This window comes from Nerophis ophidion, linkage group LG10 (assembly GCF_033978795.1).
Source record: "Nerophis ophidion isolate RoL-2023_Sa linkage group LG10, RoL_Noph_v1.0, whole genome shotgun sequence".
NCBI classification, from domain to species: Eukaryota; Metazoa; Chordata; class Actinopteri; order Syngnathiformes; family Syngnathidae; genus Nerophis; species Nerophis ophidion.
In genome coordinates, this window is record NC_084620.1 from 12,099,274 (window position 1) to 12,119,402 (window position 20,129).

The 20,129-nt window shown below is 38.8% G+C and overlaps 1 protein-coding gene across 4 annotated transcripts in view; it reads right to left on the reverse strand.

Moving 5' to 3' along the window:
• eml3 (EMAP like 3) overlaps positions 1–20,129 on the reverse strand; it is a 48,913-nt gene that overhangs the window by 15,117 nt on the left and 13,667 nt on the right. For 2 of the 4 annotated variants that reach the window (XM_061912383.1, XM_061912384.1), the window contains 13 exons: positions 19,076–19,252; positions 17,543–17,621; positions 16,895–17,368; positions 14,494–14,604; positions 14,398–14,426; positions 9,803–9,829; positions 7,661–7,781; positions 7,437–7,586; positions 7,285–7,354; positions 7,090–7,200; positions 3,136–3,231; positions 480–614; positions 207–345 (listed from right to left, as the gene is read on the reverse strand). In XM_061912383.1, coding sequence (XP_061768367.1) covers positions 207–345; positions 480–614; positions 3,136–3,231; positions 7,090–7,200; positions 7,285–7,354; positions 7,437–7,586; positions 7,661–7,781; positions 9,803–9,829; positions 14,398–14,426; positions 14,494–14,604; positions 16,895–17,368; positions 17,543–17,621; positions 19,076–19,252 — 1,719 coding nt within the window. Of the gene's footprint in view, positions 1–206; positions 346–479; positions 615–3,135; positions 3,232–7,089; positions 7,201–7,284; positions 7,355–7,436; positions 7,587–7,660; positions 7,782–9,802; positions 9,830–14,397; positions 14,427–14,493; positions 14,605–16,311; positions 16,817–16,894; positions 17,369–17,542; positions 17,622–19,075; positions 19,253–20,129 lie in introns of those variants that run through there. The other 2 variants (XM_061912385.1, XM_061912386.1) reach the window with 2 other exon arrangements.

The window sequence follows — 20,129 nt, forward strand, 5'->3', positions numbered from 1 at the left end:
AGAAATGTGGGCAAAAGCAGACACAAAGTGTTGTGTGAATGAAGTAAAAACACATAACTGGCAACACATCCATCCATTTTCTTCCATTTCGTCAGGTCTGGGTAGTGGGGTAGGCTTCTCAGTAATTTCCTGGTCTTAGGCCACTTCTTCACCCTTTCCCAGCCTTCAGTTGTAATGATTAAATGGATATTAGGTCCAGTACTGACCTTTGGCTCCTTTGCCAAGAGTTTTGATATCTGCGGCAGACTTGCCCCATGTCAGGATGTTTCCCTCCGAATCTCCCGTCAGAACCTCACCAGTCAGGCTAAACACAAAGCACTGGATAAACTTGGGCTTCTTGTATTTCTGAAAACAAAACAACACCTTTCTTAGCTCCATTGGAATTTCACTTCTGTTTGCGCTCTGGATTCTGCATTTACCGGTATCTTACACGCAAACACACCGTTATAAAAGTGAAAGTGACGTAAAGGGCGCCTTACTCCAAAGATGCCTTGCTTCTTGGTAAACTGGCCCGAGCTTAGAGTCCAGAAATGGACGTGGGATTTACCACAGGTGATGATGTTGGTGCTGTCAGCAGGGTGAAACTCAACGGCAAACACTGCCTCGTTGGTGGTCTTCAAAGACAACAACAAAAATGAGCCGACAATGAAACAAAGCTCCGTGTTGAAACCAAATTTCATGTAAGGACAAAAACAAGCTTTTCCTCTGGGGGCAGCTGTTATGATAACCCATAATGCCGGTTTGTATAGAGAACACACAAACCTTGAAGTTATTACATCACAAATATAGAAAACATACACAAAGTAAACATCACCTTGCTTCCCAATGGTGTACAACACGGCCATTTAAGTTTGGTTTAAAACATTTGGAAAACACAATTTTTTTTAAGCAGATTTCTAAAAACTGCTGTCATAGAGCTGGCCTGCCCTAAACGGAGGACGCGCACTTGATATGAAATTTGGCACTCATTGTGCACACAGTAATGCTTGTTTTGCAAAGCAGATGGTACTGGTTTGAAATCCTCGTTGTAGTTGGTTTATAATTTGATGTTTTAATGATGTCAAATTGTAAATTTGCACTGTAACAAATAATTATTAAACAATTTAATACAAAACATGCATTAAATCAAGTTCAAGTTTGATTAAAAAAGATAAAAATTGTTCCACGGAAAAATGAAAAAAAAGTGAGAAACAAATTGTAACGGAGGGGAGAGCCTCCAAATAAAATTTTGCAGAGGGCCCCAATTACGCCGCTATATAGGGGATCTTTCACTAGTTATCCGGAAGTAGATTTTTAAAAATTTAGTAACGCAGACATAACAAACAAACTAAAATCAAATGTGCACTACAGTGGATACTGTTCTCAAAAAAAAAAAAAAAAAAAGTATAAAAAATAGAAAAGTAATAAATCCTTAGCTTTCTGGAAACACTAACGTGTGATCGGTCATCCCAAAGACCCACTCTAGCTAGTTGGCCTGCTGCAAGAAGGACTTCATTCATCTGTGACTACCCTAAGTTGCAAAGTGTTGACTCTTTGTTCTAACTAGGTCATGTCAGCTTGACAGATTTTGTTGAACTTTGACCCTTTGTGAATGTAGTTATAAATGTGTGTGTCTGTGTGTGTGTCTATATATATATATATATATATATATATATATATTTGATATACACACACACACACACACGCATTTATAACTTCATTATATATATGTGTATATTTCTGTGTATACATGTATAAATATACATATTTATTTATATATATGTGTGTGTATGTATATATATATACATATACACGTGTTTATACATGTATAAATATACATATTGATTTATATGTGTATATATGCATATATATACATATATACACACATATATAAATCAATATGTACATTTATACATATATACGTGTATGTGTAGTAATATACATATTTATTTATATATATATGTGTGTATATATTTAAATATATATAAATCAATATGTATATTTATACATATATACACACAAGTATATAAATATATATATATTAACTTTATATATATATATATACTGTACATTTATTTATTTATATAGATATCATGTATATGTATACATATATATATATATATATATATGTATATATAGATGTATATATAGATATATATATATATATCTATATATACATCTATATATACATATATATATGGTTCATTATATTTGTTGGCTCTCATGATGTCTGCAGTTAGTAGTAACCAGTGATGTTGCTGAAGGGAAAAGTGAACGTTGTGATTTGTTTGTGAAATTAATGCACTGCTGAATGCCTAAAATGACAAAAATAAATAAATATTCCATGTTAGTCTGAATGTGCCTGTTACTACATTACATGTACAGTTACAGTGTGTATGTATTTTTTAAAGCGCTTTATAGGCGGAATAGAGTGACTTTCACAGGCTCCATTGTGAGCTGACTTTTGCTCTCATTTATTTACTATTTAGAATGCATAGAAAAGTAAAAGTATGTGTGCGCTTGTCTTACATAAGAATTATGAATGATATGCAAAATTTTCAAAAAAGAGCAGTTCCCCTTTAACATAGCACATGCTAAGCACAGGAAGTAAACAAAATAGCAGTAGAAGCTGAGACATTGAAAAAAGGTTGGATTAAAAAAAACCTGATTCTTCTTATTCTTTTTCTGACATGTGATGTACCTCAATGTAACTCTGTTAAGCATGTTGCACATCAAGTAAAGCATTACCACTGCCAAACACAAGGCTACAGGTCTACTATGTTTCCTACATTAGTTCATGTTGTTGCAGCTGGCCAAAGAAAACTTCTATTAAGTCTTAATGAAGCTTTCAGCATGTCTGGCAGATGTTTCTCGCCATGTTGCAAGATGTAGGCTACATTCAAACACAAAAAGCTCATTCATGCACATTCTGTAAGGTGACATATGTACTATCCCAAAGCGATCCAAAGGGGATGGGCGGGTATAATTATCTTGTTCCACTCGTACCATCCTGTATGTTTATACACTGGGTCAGCGCTGGGACGTCCGGAACCAAGCTGCCTTTTTGCACGGAAAGAAAACGTATGTTCTTCTTCTAGACATGAAATCCACTTGCAACAGAGAACATAGCAGTTTGCTTCCCCTTTTCACTTCTACCTTGACCTCCGCTTGCTTTGTGCCTTTGGTGCAGTCCCATACAGACAACATGTGTTCATTGGAGTCATCAATCACACAAAGGAAAACACCAGAATCCTGAAAACAAAATAAAAGATGTGTACACTAAGGTTACATCATTAAGGTGATTGACTAAAGACTGCAAATCTGTTTATTTTGTCAAGGTATTTGATCTGTTTGAAAGTTTAGCTCCTTACAGACACATTGACTTTCCAGAATAGTTTTGTTAGGTTTATTGTAGCATGGAGCGATATAATGTAGCACAAATTCAGAATAAAAAACAGTAAATAAATGTTTTAAATCAATTTGTATTTGATTGAGTACAAGTATTTGATCCCCTAATAATAAGCAGGCATTTTCGCCCCCACAAACCAATTGTGTGTATATGAAGCACACAAATTAGTCCTGCTCCTTTAGAAACATACTCTCAACTAATTAAGTGGACAAGTCAACTGTCACAGAAACCGTCTCTTTCATTTAAACCTTTTCAACGTCACAAGAGGTAAGACCAAAGAGTTGGTAATGAACGAGTGTAGAACTTCACAAGACTGGAATAGACTACACGAACATCAACAAAAAGCTTTTTGAGAATGAGATTACTATTAACATAGTTATTCATAAATTTAAAAAGTACAGGATAACAATCAATCGCTTTCACTCTGGACTAGAGGCTGACGTTTTTGCAGGAATTCCATGGGTCATGAGGTTCTCATGGAAATCATGCAGGTTTGGAGTAGGTGTTCTACAAATAATCACATGACTGGGCCTATACAAGATTTAGCAGGAGCAGACAGGAGTGGGAACCACATAATAGGTAAAAGAAGCAATTACAGGCGCTGCCATTTTGTAGTTCATAATATATATAATAACATAACGTGATTCCTACATGTTTGGTGCACTTCATGTGTTTATATAATGTACTTTATTAAGTGTAACGATTGCGTGGCATCGTGATGCGGGTTCGTTTTCTCAGGGTGCAGTCCGGCTCGGAAACAGCGTGAAGGTAAGGAACAAATCATTTATTTAATATTAAAACAGACTATGAACAGAAAAACTTGCAATAGGCAAAACAAAACTACTAGCATGGGAGCTAGAGGAGCAAAGGCTTAGCGTGGAAGCTAGCAAGTACAGATCTGGAATCAGAGTTGTCACTGTTGTGAAACACAAATTAGTAAGCAAGGTCGAATCAACGGAAAAGCTAGGCTTGAATAAGGGCAGTGATTAATAAAAACAGGTGTGCGTCTGGAAACCGCAGCAGGTAAAAATAATACGTTACTATGGTGACAGAACAAACAAGGAAGTGCAACCAGGAACTAAGGCAAACAGCAGAACATAATACAAAACAGACTCAAAACCTGAACATGATATGATTCAGGCAGCGGATCATAACAATTTAGAGTGCTTAGTTTTACAGTGACTTTATTGTGAAGAATATCAACAAAACACGTCAAGTATTTTTTGTCAAATCTAATTCAAAGGACTGTTTACATATTTGGCAAACCAAATTGCAACTTTCAGTGAGGGCAGAATAAAGTGTTACCTTTTGTAATAAGCAACAGTTGAAACTGCTTTGAACAAAGAGAGCTATAACAAGCCGAATTCTTTGTGTTAAAGCTAATTGTGATTGTGATGATATAAGAATTTTTTTTAATATGAATATATTTAATGGTATTATTAATAACTAATACCACTAATATGTGTTTTTGAATATACATACAAAATTTGTTTATCCTTTTTAAAGAAAATATATGCATCCTTCCAAATCCACATTTTTATGTCATATATACGGTGATGTCATATCAACCACGCCCCTACCTACTTCCCCACCAGGAAAACCTGATGGAGGTGAAAAAAATTATACTTTGGGCTTTTCTCCTACTAAAATCCCTTCTGATATGTTCACAACCATGCAGGCCAACTTGCAAGAAACATCGGACCTATATGCTTGCTAACTAGGGTTTCTCCACCAAATACTCAGTCGTGATTTATCCATCCATCCATCCATCCATCTTCTTCCGCTTATCCGAAGTCGGGTCGCGGGGGCAACAACCTAAGCAGGGAAACCCAGACTTCCCTTTCCCCAGCCACTTCGTCTAGCTCTTCCCGGGGGATCCCGAGGCGTTCCCAGGCCAGCCGGGAGACATAGTCTTCCCAACGTGACCTGGGTCTTCCCCGTGGCCTCCTACCGGTTGGACGTGCCCTAAACACCTCCCTAGGGAGGCGTTCGGGTGGCATCCTGACCAGATGCCCGAACCACCTCATCTGGCTCCTCTCGATGTGAAGGAGCAGCGGCTTTACTTTGAGTTCCTCCCGGATGGCAGAGCTTCTCACCCTATCTCTAAGGGAGAGCCCCGCCACATGGCAGAGGAAACTCATTTCGGCCGCTTGTACCCGTGATCTTATCCTTTCGGTCATGACCCAAAGCTCATGACCATAGGTGAGGATGGGAACGTAGATCGACCGGTAAATTGAGAGATTTGCCTTCCGGCTCAGCTCCTTCTTCACCACAACGGATCGGTACAACGTCCGCATTACTGAAGACGCCGCACTGATCCGCCTGTCGATCTCACGATCCACTCTTCCCTCACTCGTGAACAAGACTCCTAGGTACTTGAACTCCTCCACTTGGAGCAGTGTCTCCTCCCCAACCCGGAGATGGCATTCCACCCTTTTCCGGGCAAGAACCATGGACTCGGACTTGGAGGTGCTGATTCTCATTCCGGTCGCTTCACACTCGGCTGCAAACCGATCCAGTAAGAGCTGAAGATCCCGGTCAGATGAAGCCATCAGGACCACATCATCTGCAAAAAGCAGAGACCTAATCCTGCGGTCACCAAACCGGAACCCCTCAACGCCTTGACTGCGCCTAGAAATTCTGTCCATAAAAGTTATGAACAGAATCGGTGACAAAGGACAGCCTTGGCGGAGTCCAACTCTCACTGGAAATGTGTTCGACTTACTGCCGGCAATGCGGACTAAGCTCTGGCACTGATCGTACAGGGAGCGGACCGCCACAATAAGACAGTCCGATACCCCATACTCTCTGAGCACTCCCCACAGGACTTGCCGAGGGACACGGTCGAATGCCTTCTCCAAGTCCACAAAGCACATGTAGACTGGTTGGGCAAACTCCCATGCACCCTCAAGAACCCTGCCGAGAGTATAGAGCTGGTCCACAGTTCCACGACCAGGACGAAAACCACACTGTTCCTCCTGAATCCGAGGTTCGACTATCCGGCGTAGCCTCCTCTCCAGTACACCTGAATAAACCTTACCGGGAAGGCTGAGGAGTGTGATCCCGCGATAGTTGGAACACACCCTCCGGTCCCCCTTCTTAAAGAGAGGAACCACCACCCCGGTCTGCCAATCCAGAGGTACCGCCCCCGATGTCCACGTGATGCTACAGAGTCTTGTCAACCAAGACAGCCCCACAGCATCCAGAGCCTTAAGGAACTCCGGGCGGATCTCGTCCACCCCCGGGGCCTTGCCACCGAGGAGCTTTTTAACTACCTCAGCGACCTCAGCCCCAGAAATAGGAGAGTCCACCACAGATTCCCCAGGCACTGCTTCCTCATAGGAAGACGTGTTGGTGGGATTGAGGAGGTCTTCGAAGTATTCCTTCCACCTATCCACAACATCCGCAGTTGAGGTCAGCAGAACACCATCCGCACCATACACGGTGTTGATAGTGCACTGCTTCCCCTTTCTGAGGCGTCGTGATTTATTACGATTAAATACTTATTGTATTTCCTTCATTCAAAAAAAAAAAGTTTTTATATTTTCAGGTGAATTTAATTTTTTCATTCTGTCTCTCTGTTACAATAAAACTACCACTTAGATTCTGCACTGTGCCTATCCTACAAAATCTGAGGGGGTAAAATACTTACAGTATCTAATGTAATAGTTAAATTTTTTTAAAGTTTGGATTGTCCTTACCATCGTGGAAAAGGCAACAGATCCAATTCCTTTATGGAAAGTTCCCAGTCCGATCTGCTGAAGGGTTACCAAAGTTGTCGAGTCCCAAATATGAACACACTGCTGCACGGGCTACAGGACACAATGACACAAGTCATCGAAAAGAACATTGTGATGATCATAAATCAATGGCAGAAGGGATTTCATTTCAGCGACCTTGCCATCTTTGTCCACGCCCGCTGTTTGGCCCGACGCTATTCGCACCTTATCAGGATGGAGTGTGAGACTGTGAGAAAAAAAAAACAGGTATAAGTAAGTAGAAATAATAATCACTGGCATCAAGTAAAAGAATGTTGTCATCCACTGACCAGCGGATACAGTCAGTGTGTTTGCGATAGTGACGTTGTGTGCGCTTGTTGATGTGGTAAAGGACGATGACGCAGGAGGTGAAGTAGACCGCCTCGCCCGTCGGGAGGAAGTACAGGTTGGCACGACAGTCCCGCCCCCGGTAACCATAGCTGTTGCAACAGGGTCAAGGTGGAACCCTTTCACTTTAGTACAGCATGTCAGTCAACTTTTAAGTTGTGGATACATCCAGTCCAGCTCCAGTCTCTCGGAGGGCGGCTCCATCTTCAGCTCTTCGTAATTCTGGATGTTGGAGGGGATGTACATGGTTATGGGACGGCCCCGAATGAACATTTTGATGGACTGTTCTGGAAAACAAACATCAGAGTATCACAAAACTGTATGTACTTAACACGTAATCCATAATAATAATTAGGGATGTCCGATAATGGCTTTTTTGCCGATATCCGATATTCCGATAATGTCCATCTCTGAATTACAGATACCGATATCAACCGATACCAATATTAACAGTCGTGGAATTAACACATTATCATGCCTAATTTTGTTGTGATGCCCAGCTGGATGCATTAAACAATGTAACAAGGTTTTCCAAAATGAATCAACTCAAGTTATGGAAAAACATGCCAATATGGCACTGACATATTTATTGTTGAAGTCACAAAGTGCATTTTTATTTTTAAATGCCTCAAAACAGCAGCTTGGAATTTGGGACATGCTCTCTCACTGAGAGAAGCCAGTGAGAGAGCACTGGCTTCTCAAGAATGACAAACATATTTCGGGAGAACAGCCGCACCGTAACACTACATAAACACAACAGAACAAATACCCAGAATCCCTTGCAGCACTAACTCTTCCAGGGCGCTACAATATACACCCCTCCTCATGCTCACTGAGAGAGCATGAGGAGGTTAAGGTGGGCAGGGTTGGGAGGGGCGGGGTTGAGGTGGGGGAGGTAGGAGGTAGCATGGGGGGTGTATATTGTAGCGCCCATGAAGAGTTAGTGCTGCAAGGGATTCTGGGTATTTGTTCTGTTGTGTTTATGTTGAGTTACGGTGCGGCTGTTCTCCCGAAATATGTTTGTCATTCTTGTTTGGTGTGGGTTTTACAGTGTGGCGCATATTTGTAACAGTGTTATATGGCTGTTGACCAAGTATGCCTTGCATCCACTTGTGTGTGAAAAGCCCTAGCTATTATGTGACTGGGCCAGCACGCAAAGGGCGTGCATTTAAGGTTTATTGGCGCTCTGTACATCTCCCTACGTCCATGTACACAGCGGCTTTTTATAAAGTCATAAATTTTACTTTTTCAAACAGATACCGATAATTTTGAAACCTAAACCGATAATTTCCGATATTACATTTTAAAGCATTTATCGGCCGATAATATCGGCAGTCCGATAGTATCAGACATCTCTGAAAATAATCCATGAATGTACAAATAGTAAAAGATCACAACATTTTGACTAAAGTGAAAATAAAAGGAACAATTTAGAGATATTGTTGAAATGCAAAATATACCAAAGTAAAAATACAGGATATAGACACGAAACGAAGAAGCTTTTGTGTTTTTCTATATGTGGAGTTAAATCATGGAACACTTTGAATGCGGGTTTAAAAGAACGTCCAACCATAGCTCAGTTTAAAAATTTATATAAAGACTTTGTTTTAAATATGTAAAATAATGATTGTTTTAAACTATCTCAAGGTGCTTACATTATTACTATTTGTATTATTTGGATATTTATTTATTTATTTGTTGGTTTTACCGTCACTCAGTAATTGTTCATTATGTATGTGTCTATATAGTATATGTGTTTACAGACGTATGTTTCTGCTAAAAATGTCTTTATACGTGAGGTAAAGATTATTAATGATGTATCAAAATAAAACCAGTTATTTAAAGATTGTGTAAATGTTAATGACAAGAAAGCTAGGTAGTTGATTTATAAATAATGGGTGGGACTAAATTAATTTCATTTCTTCCCACTCGTTTTTGGATACAAAAATCCTAATCATTATTTATTATGTGTTTTTATTGTTAAGTCTTTGTTTTTATACTACGGTATTGTTTTTTTACATTTTTTTAATCATTATTTATGTTGTTTGGTTTTTAACATGTTCAAAATAAACTACTACTGCAACTACTAAGAAAAACACGGAAAGAGTCCGTCATTAGTTTTCCTCACTGGAAAATGGTGCCAGCAAAGGAAGTGAACAACGCTTGAAAATTTGAAAAATTGTAAAGTTATGAATGATCAAATTTCAAAGACATAGAAAAGGGTTGGGACTGAATAAAGTCTAATTCCTCCAACTTGAGTGAGAGCAACTTATCACTGAAAATAATGTTCATATGATGAAAGGTCTACCTTGACTGTAAGTTCCTCTTCTGGAGCCTGTGAGAGGAGACCAAAAAAACAAGATAAGTCCTAGCCTTGTAAACATTAAGACAAAACAATACTCAGGACTCAACATGCCAACCATTAGAAGTATATCAGGATTTTAATATTATAACATTTTGCAATATTTTTTGACTACTGTATGAGCTAATATTATTGTGTACAATGCCCTGCACATAAAGCTCAGCGTTTGAAGATGGTAGGACCTCTTGTAGTTGCTATATTGCTAAACATTTTTTTCCCCATGTGCCTATGACTAGAATCACTGCACTCAATTTATCATTTTAATCTTTTCTCCACATTATTGTAACGTAACGTTGCAAATGCAGTCAAAACAAATGTTTTTTCATTATAACTGTAAATTCTCTGAGTTGAAGCCCTTTAATATGTAAAAACTTCAATATAGACCCTACTGGAAGAGGAAGATAACATTATCAGTGATACCTCATTATTTATACACACACACACACACACACATACTCCCTTATGTCCATTTTGGGGGCGCCCATAAAAATACACACACACGCACATGTGCGCACCTACACACGCACACATATATATACACACGTACACATACAAATGTGTATATATATACACACACACATACATACATATACATATATGTATATACATACATTTAAACATACATAGATACATACACATATACATATATAGTATATACATAAATACATATATACACTGACAGTATATATATTTACATATATGCATACATATACTTACAGTATATATATACATACAGTACATACATACATATATACATACGTATACTGTATATCCCATATATATATATATATATACGTATATATATGTATATATATACAGTATATATACACACATATATATATACATATGTATATGTAAACAAATATATATACACATATATATATACACATATATATATATACACACACACACACACACACACAATATATATATATATATTTATACATATAAATAAAAGTATGACTTTCTTCCCATATTTTTGTACTTAATTCTGATCAATTGTTGTAGCCTTGATCAGAATTAAGTACACAAATATGGGAAGAAAGTCGTACTTTTATATATGTATATATATATATATATATAAAAGTATATAAAAGTATGACTTTCTATATATATATATATATATATATATATAGATCAATTGTTGCAGCTTTGATCAGAATTAAGTACAAAAATATGGGAAGAAAGTCGTACTTTTAGACTACAAGAAAATGGAAAAAAAAAAAAAAGAAAGTTAAAATATTTTTGGGGAAAAAGCAACAGAATAACTTGAGAATGTTGTTGTGGTTTGTGAAGCCCTTTTGAGGCATTTGTGATTAAGGACTATAAAAATAAACTTTGATTGATTGATTAATTGAAAAGAGCATAACAAGGGTATTGTAAGGATAAAAAGTTTATCAGATGTGTTTCACATCCATCTGTTCATTTTCTACCGCTTGTCTTTCAACAAAAATGTTGGTTTTGTTTTTGCTTCCATCTTTCATGTGTTGAACATATGTAAAACTTTTGGTATGAACACAAAAGGCCTAATTCGCTCAAATAGCAGTCTATATCTGTTCTCGTGAGCATTTTTCCTTTGCCGAGACTATTTATCCACTTCACAGATTTGGGATATAAAGATGCTGATTAAACAACATGATGAATAAATAGATGGCCACTATAAAAGGAACCAACAACATGTATTTTTATCATACAGCAGATGTTGCAAGGGTTGAATGAGTGTGCAATAGTAATTCTGACTGTAGGAATGTACACCAGAGTGGTTTTCCGATAAAGTGAATGTTAATTTTTTTACAACGCGCAGTCTCAATTGGCAGTACATCCAACTCAGACCACATGTAACCACACCAGCCCCAAACCTCCACATCAAGCATCTTCACTCCAAAATGGTCTGAAACCAGCCACCCAGACAGCTGCTGCAACAATAGCTCTGAATAGCCAAGGAATCTTTCTCAGAGATAGTCTCTGAGAAGTTGGACAGTACAAAAATTGCATTGGCCTTTTACCCTCAAGGCAAACCTGTCTAATTAGCATCTTAATATGCCACACCTGTGAGCTGGAAGGGTTATCTCAGAAAAATGATTACCAACACAGATTTAGACAGATTTGTCAACAATACTTGAGGTGAACTGGCCTTCTTGCGTACCAAAAAATGTTTTACATTTAGAGAAGGGGGTAAAAGTGTTTTTTTATACTTTTTTTGTTGCGTGTATAAAAATTATGAGCAAACTGTATGTACATGGGTTGGTTGAAAAATTTAAAATATCAATGTTGACACTGTATCCTTTGAATTTTCAGTATGTTGGAAAACGTTTGGACACCCGTGCTATACACAGTGAAGCGGGATACACACAAAGACAATCGGGCAGTTTTTGTCCCAAGTTTCCGCCTCGGGCTACTTTGTTGACAACATACTCAGCTCTAACTTGATCAGTAAATGATTAAGTCTGTGTTTACGCCATCTCCATGAGTCTTTTCTTTTAAGTTTGGGATTTTTCTGTCAAATATATTGTCCAAACTAAAACCACCATAATTTCCTCTTCTCATACCGTATGTCCTCTTCCATAGAGTCATCCCTCGCCACATCGCCCTTGCGGTTTTACTACGTCACATGTTTTTGGGCCTATTTTTTTTTAGCATATTATATGTATTTTTGGCCTAAATAAAGCATTTTAAGCATTACAATGGCTATATAAACTACAAATATCGATACTACAGTAGTATTGGCAACTAGATGAGACCCAACCAGAGTGCAATGTTCAGGGCCATGGCCACTGATTGCCCAAGCCTCTTACAGCATCCATTACCATATTTTTGAGTGTAAAGGTGACTATGTGGGTTTTAATACATTTTTTAAAACCTTTTGTAATTTCAAAAAAAAAAATAATTTCGAAAGTTTTATGCCCTAGCTATGAAAATATCTTATTTAGAATGAATAAATCATACTTTGCAGCAAATAATTTACCACGGTCTGGCTTGAAATAAAAGAACAGCAATAAACAAGGGTTTAACTGTATTGCCTGTTTTAAGTTCACAGCCATGGTGGCTGCTATGACTCTTCTTCAGTTTTGTTAGATCGCGTTTGTTTATGCAATATTTTGGGATTGGAGGATTAGAGTCTAGATAGATGGAAAAACAGAATTGTTATGTGTATAGTGTTGTGTTTATAACATCGCAGCACAAAACGTTCAAAACTGCCCTATGTCTAATTTCCTAAATTTATGTGAGGGGTCTGTAGCAGATAAAAACACCCTGATATATGTATGGACAAAGATAAGACCTTCTGGAGGAAAATTCTGTGGTCGGATGAAACAAAAATTGAGCTGTTTGGACACAACACCCAGCAATATGTTTGAAGGAGAAAAGGTTAGGCCTTTAATCCCATGAACACCAATTCCTACTGTCAAGCATGGTGGCAGTAGTATTATGCTCTGGGCCTGTTTTGCAACCAATGGAACTGATGCTTTAAATGGGACAATGAAAAAGGAGGTGTACCTCCAAATTCTTCAGGACAACCTAAAATCATCAGCCCAGAGGTTGGGTTTTAGGCACAGTTGGGTGTTTCAACAGGACAAAGACCCCAAACACATGTCAAAAGTGGTAAAGGAATGGCTAAATCAGACTAGAATTAAGGTTTTAGAATGGCCTTACCAAAGTCCTCACTTAAACGTGTGGACAATGCTGAAGAAACAAGTCCATGTCACAAAACCAACAAATTTAGCTGAACTGCACCAATTTTGTCAAGAGGAGTGGTTAACATTTCAGCCAGAAGCTCGTGGATGGCCACTAAAAGAACCTTATTGCAGTGAAACTTGCCAAGGGACATGTAACCAAATATTAACATTGCTGTATGTATACTTTTGACCTAGCAGATTTGGTCACATTTTCAGTAGACCCATAATAAATTCATAGAAGAACTAAACTTCAAGAATGTTTTTTTTGACCAACAAGTATGTGCTTCAATCACTCTATCACAAAAAATAAGAGTTTTAGAAAGTATTGGAAACGCAAGAAAGCCATGACATCATGTTCTTTACAAGTGTATGTAAACTTTTGATCAAGACTGTATATATATATATATATAATTTTTGTGAGGTACTTGTTTGGGGGAGGGAGAAAAAAAACATTTAATGTGTTTATTTGTATTTCTGGACTATATAAAAAAGAAGAAGATTGAATTTGACAAAAAAAATCTGAACTGCACATCCTATCCAGCAGTGTGAACATATCCAATGTCAGGGGCGAGTAAAAAAAATGCTACTGCGGGTTTCAAATGGACCCTAGGCCACTTTTTGGACCATCCTACTCTGATATAATAACACCATATTAAACTATGGTGTGGAAATTTGTTAACCAGTTGAGATATTTTGCTTCACGTTCACAAACTGGAGTGAGTGTTTCTTTTACTGTGGAGGAATGCTGCCTTAAAATAACCTCAACTTGTCAAAAGTTGACTCTTAACCGCAAACATGGTTGACTTGGAGACCTTTTCAACCGCTGGCCTGCTGCTGCACGAGTCATAGCAACACAAAGAACATCACCTGAATTGGCCATAAGCTCCCTGGCACGACTGTGGAGAAAGAATAAGAGAAGATCAGCAAACATGAAAAGTGACGACGTGCGTACGTGTACTTTACATCTCCAAGTTTGGCGATTGGCACAGGAGGTTGGCTGAAGACATGGCTTTCTTTTTCAGAGGTTTGATCTGCCTCTTCGGGAGTACCAGGTAATCGCTTTTGGTTCTCACGCTGCAAAAAGAAAAAGAGAGAAGTAATGCATTGTTTCCATTTCTAGTGGAATCATTAAATCCCAAACATCTGCTGATTGTGGAAAGCAAGCAGCAGGAGAAAGCACGAAAGAAAAGAGCTGCAGCATGTGTCAACCATGAGGCAGTAAGTTGACAAACCACAACAAGGCAGGGAGGAGGACAAGAGAAAGAAAGCATGCATGCACATGCTTGCATCAACAAAAGGCAGCCGCGCCTCATCACATCCCGGAAATACAGGACCAGTTTGTTGGTTGATTCCAGGAAACCACAATCAAACGAATGACCAGAGCTTAGTTTTCCAAAACCAGGGGGTCCAGTGCCTGTTTTTTTATTTGACTCTTGCAAATTGTCATAAAATAATTATTTATTATGAGATACCAAAACGCAAAGTTAATAATATATGTGGATGTTTTGTCCTGATACCTTAGTGTAACCAGTCTTGGACTCAAACTTACGTACTTAAAAACACTAATAAGGCTTAAGCTCAATTCGAATACCCCTCCTCTGCCCTTGTTTTTTTGGTTTTAAGAGGCGTTCAAATTATACGCCAGGTTGGAGGGAAAGGCAAAATACCTCCCTTGAAGTGAAGTCAGCTTGCAGACCAAAAACCCAAAGAAGCGTACACATGTAAGTAATAAGCATAATTGATGCTAAAAATAACTCTTGTGGTTTTGGCAGACTTTAATCCTTTGCTACTGCACGTAAATTATGGCTGCGAATCTTTGGGTGTCCCACGATTCGATTCAATATCGATTCTTGGGGTCACGATTCGAATCAAAATCGATTTTTTTTTCAATTCAACACGACTCTCGATTCAAAAACAATTTTTTTCCCGATTTAAAAGGATTCTCTATTCATTCAATACATAAGATTTCAGCAGGATCTACCCCAGTCTGCTGACATGCAAGCAGAGTAGTAGATATTTGGAAAAAACTTTTATAAATGTAAAGGACAATGTTTTATCAACTGACTACAATAATGTAAATTTGTTTTAACTACTTAACAAACCAAAAATATGACTTATTTTATCTTTGTGAAAATATTGGACACAGTGTGTTGTCAAGCTTATGAGATGCGATTCAAGTGTAAGCCACTGTGACACTATTGTTCTTTTTTTTTTTTTTTTTACAAATGTCTAATTATAATGTCAATGAGGGATTTTTAATTACTTCTATGCTGAAATTATAACTAATATTGATACTGTTGTTGATAATATTCATTTTTGTTTGACTACTTTTGGTTTGTTCTGTGTCGTGTTTGTGTCTCCTCAATTGCTCTGTTTATTGCAGTTCTGAGTGTTGCTGGGTCAGGTTTGGTTTTGGAATTGGATTGCATTGTTATGGTATTGCTGTGTATGGTTTTGTTGGATTGATTAAAAAAAAAAAAATCGATTTTTTAAAAATGAGAATTGATTCTGAATCGCACAACGTGAGAATCGCGATTCTAATTCGAATCGATTTCTTCCCACACCCCTAACGTAAATATTGGCTTCAAACACAAATACACAATGAAACACATTTTACATACCACAAGCTGATTTGCCAGCACTTGCATATTTCACCAAGAACCTTGTCTTCTAAACGGTCGTCTTCTTAATAAAGACATGTAAAAAAATAGAAAGCTGAAGCAAAGCCGAACGACGCGTGCAATGGCATCTTGAAAGTAAACAAACATTTGTCGCATCTACCTTACGTCACGGCTGGCAAACGGCGAGGGTTGATGGTTGATGACATAGCGAGACTCAATCGACGTCCGTATGCATAGGGGCGTAAGGCACTAGATGCGAGAGCCAAGGGGGTCCAAGTAGAGCAGGAGACGGGGAGGAGGGAGAATTTGAATCGAGCCTTAATGTACAAGATGCCAAAGTGACCACCCAGCGTCCTGTAATTTTTCTCTTTGCATGTAGAAAGTTTGGACACCCCTGTCTTAAATGAAGTGTTCTTGTAAAACCCAGTTGGACAACATGCATTCCAACATGTGCTTGTTTGGCCATAAAATGACTTCCCTACTGTAAGTTTATGTTGCGTTTGCATGACTCTAACTTGTATGAATCCAATTATAGACAAATCCTGTCACATTTTCCACTGAGCTCTATTACAACTCATTTATTATGTTCCCGCTGCTTAAACATGGGGAGTAAAAATTACTTGCAGGCGCAGTAAGTGCAACTGGGTTTTGGAAGAACACCAGAGAAAAGCTGAAATCGTCCCTTAAAGCAATGCATTGATTGGAAGGACAGGAGAGTAAGAGGGTGCTAATGGGGGACGCACAGAGGTTTCTTCTGCACTTCTCGGATAGGAGACAGAGGACTGGTCGAGGGGCCCGAGTTCTGATCTGAACGTCTGTTTAAAGCTGGTGGAATGTCGGCATCTGCGGGACCAACATGTCCATCTTGGAGGCTGGTGATCGTAGTAGCCCGAATGGGCTCTTCCACTGATGAAATCGAACTCAAATCCTTGTCCTGCTCCCCAACTCCTCTTTCGTCCTCGTCATCCTCCAGCTCATCGTCCTCCATAAAGGGGGCTTGGTGCAGCCTTGACCGCATCTCTTCTGACACCCCTGGTAGGAGGGCGTCCTCCAGGTGCAGGCTCTGCACCCGCCTGGATAAAAACTTCCTCTTCTGGCCTCCACCCAGCTCGGTACTGCTAGCTTCTGTCTGGGTGCATCTGTCAACGCTGGCTGGTCTGGGATCTGCTGACAGTGTGTGGCCATTTCTACTGCTCACAACAATCTGTGCCGATTGGCTGGACAAAATAAGTGAGGTCAACACAAAAATATGTGACAAAAACACCCATCTTAACGTCAATTATTAATATTTAATGACAAGCATCCAAAGATTTTCCTCACTGGTCCTGTTGACGTTTTTCAAAACCAAAATATATGATACAAATCATTGGGGTTATTTAGGACAGGACTACCTGTTACAAGGCTGGTGACCTCCATGGATGGAATTATGGCAGCAGACTTGGTTGATGATTCTGGCAGCAGCAGGGTTTACTGAGCATGATACATGACAACAACACAGTATTTCAGTCCCCTACTGATTTTGTAACAACTTTTTGGTAGGTTTGTTGTAAGCCCTCCAGGTGAAATATTGCATAGAGCTCCAAAGTGGTCCACTTTAATCATGCATTTCTTTTAGTTATGAGTTTTTGCGCTAATTGTAGTTTCTTTCACACCAAGCTCCTTGCTGATAATATTGTATTGCATTCCAGTTTTCTGTAGGTATACAATCTTGTCCCGGAGGTCCCTTGACAGCTCTTTGGTCTTGCCCATGGTGGTGTAGAAGTGTGAATGGAAGAGACTGTTTCTGTGCAGGTTACTTTTTGAGATTAGAAGTACAACGAACCTAAATTTATGACCCCCTCATTGTACAAACAGTTGACCGAATAAAAATATGCTTTGGTGTATAACCCATCAATGGCGTACCTACAAGGCAGCCATTTTATTCCTTGCAGCCCATTGTGGGCGGGCTGATCCATCTCCGGTGCTCACTGTTTATTCAGCCAGCAGAGCAGTGATGTTCTTAGCTACTGTGCTACTTTGGGTGTTTTAGGTGGATTTTTCACCTATTTAGAAATGTTTTCTAGTTTGGGGAGCTCAATAGGAGTCTAAAAAAGCAATGGACAAGCAATGTGTGGTTCTGAAACATTCAGGAAGTACCACAACGTTGCAGACACTAACAGCCCTCTCCCCTTATCTTCCGCCCACGTAAAGAAGATCAACCAACTAGGTAAAGTGGACTTGACTTTTTATTCCTAATCTTTGTTGCGACCTTTCTGTTGACGTTAAGAAGTTTTGTGTTTTCAAACTGTAAGTGCAACACAGGGCTAGTGACAATATGTGTACGTGTCGGCAGGGCAGCTACGAATGAGGACAATTCAGCTGGTTGTTGTTTTAGAATCATTAATAAATAGAAAGTTGATCCATCACCCCCTTATTATGTTTGTTTGATATACAGTACTGTATATCGCTTTATATTTTGTTTAAGGTGTACAAACCTTACTAAAATATGGACTTTTGTCAAGGCTAAAACCCATTTTGCATGTTTACATTGTTTATCATGGAGAAATTTGCTTCATAATACAAACTTTTCTATTTATGAACCCTGTTTAAGAACCAATTATGTTTGTAAATCAAGGTGTCACTGTATGTTTCTAAGGGGACAGGATTATTTGTGTGCCTCATGGACACTCTAACACATTCTGTGGGGGGTCAAAATGCTCGCTGGTTAGTAGGTGATCAAATATTCATTATCCTATATCGAACACAAATAATTTATAATCATTTTTTCACTATTTTCTGTCCACCACTCCAGCAAACCTACCATAAAAGTTGTGGACTGTTCATGACTTTGGTAGCGGGTAAACTTACACATTCAGCAGGGTATTGAATACTTATTTTCCCCACTGAATAAGCAGTAGATGCTAATTTAGGAAAGTAAAGCTAACCTGCAATTATCTGTTGTGTGAGTACAGGGAGGAGCTGCTCATGCAGGTGGATCCTGCGCAGGGCGTCTGCCAATGAGGACTTGAGCAGCGTGATCTCATCCTCCTGAGCCTGAAGACGCGTCTCCATCACGGATGCTTGGTCGGTAAACTCCCCGCTTCCCTCCGCCGACACATCATCTAGGAGAAGAGGTGCAAGCTGTTTAGGTGTGAATAACTTTACATCAAACTAAACAGAAAGCTGAAGTTGAAGAAGCAAGCAGGATGCTCACACGTTCAGTGAAATGTAAATGTCAAGTAAAAGCGTACCAGCGGGACCATAAGCTGAACTTTTCACATCACAATTCAAACAACATAGTGTCTGCTTCCAGTGACGTGAGGTAAGGTTCATGGCTGGTGAGGCACTTACTTCATCACAGTCAGACTTATAAACATATGAACCCTATAGATTATCTTCTTCACCATTTGATTGGCAGCAGTTAACGGGTTATGTTTAAAAGCTCATACCAGCATTCTTCCCTGCTTGGCACTCAGCATCAACGGTTGGAATTGGGGGTTAAATCACCAAAAATGATTCCCTGCCGCTGCTGCTCACTGCTCCCCTCACCTCCCAGGGGGTGAACAAGGGGATGGGTCAAATGCATAGGACAAATTTCACCACACCTAGTGTGTGTGTGACAATCATTGGTACTTTAGCTAGTATAGTAGAAATTCTCAATATTTGGGCGAATCAGAAGTCTAGATTACGACTCGGAGAGAGTAGGACATACACAATTAAATACTTTAAATGATACTGGTGTTATTTAAACATGTACAGTGCAACAACTAGTGGACAGACATTAATAGGAATGGCCATTCAAAACAAAAGAAAAAAACAGAAAGGAATCTCAACAAACAACGTTGGTTTAGTTCAGGTAATTCATAAAAAGTAATATCAAAAGTTCTTCAACTTTATAGGAGCCATATGAGACTGATCACAGTCCATATGTGCATTCGCAGTTCATACAGCCACACGGGTTGGCTTTGTGGATATGGCAGTTTGTAGTGAAAGTTCAGT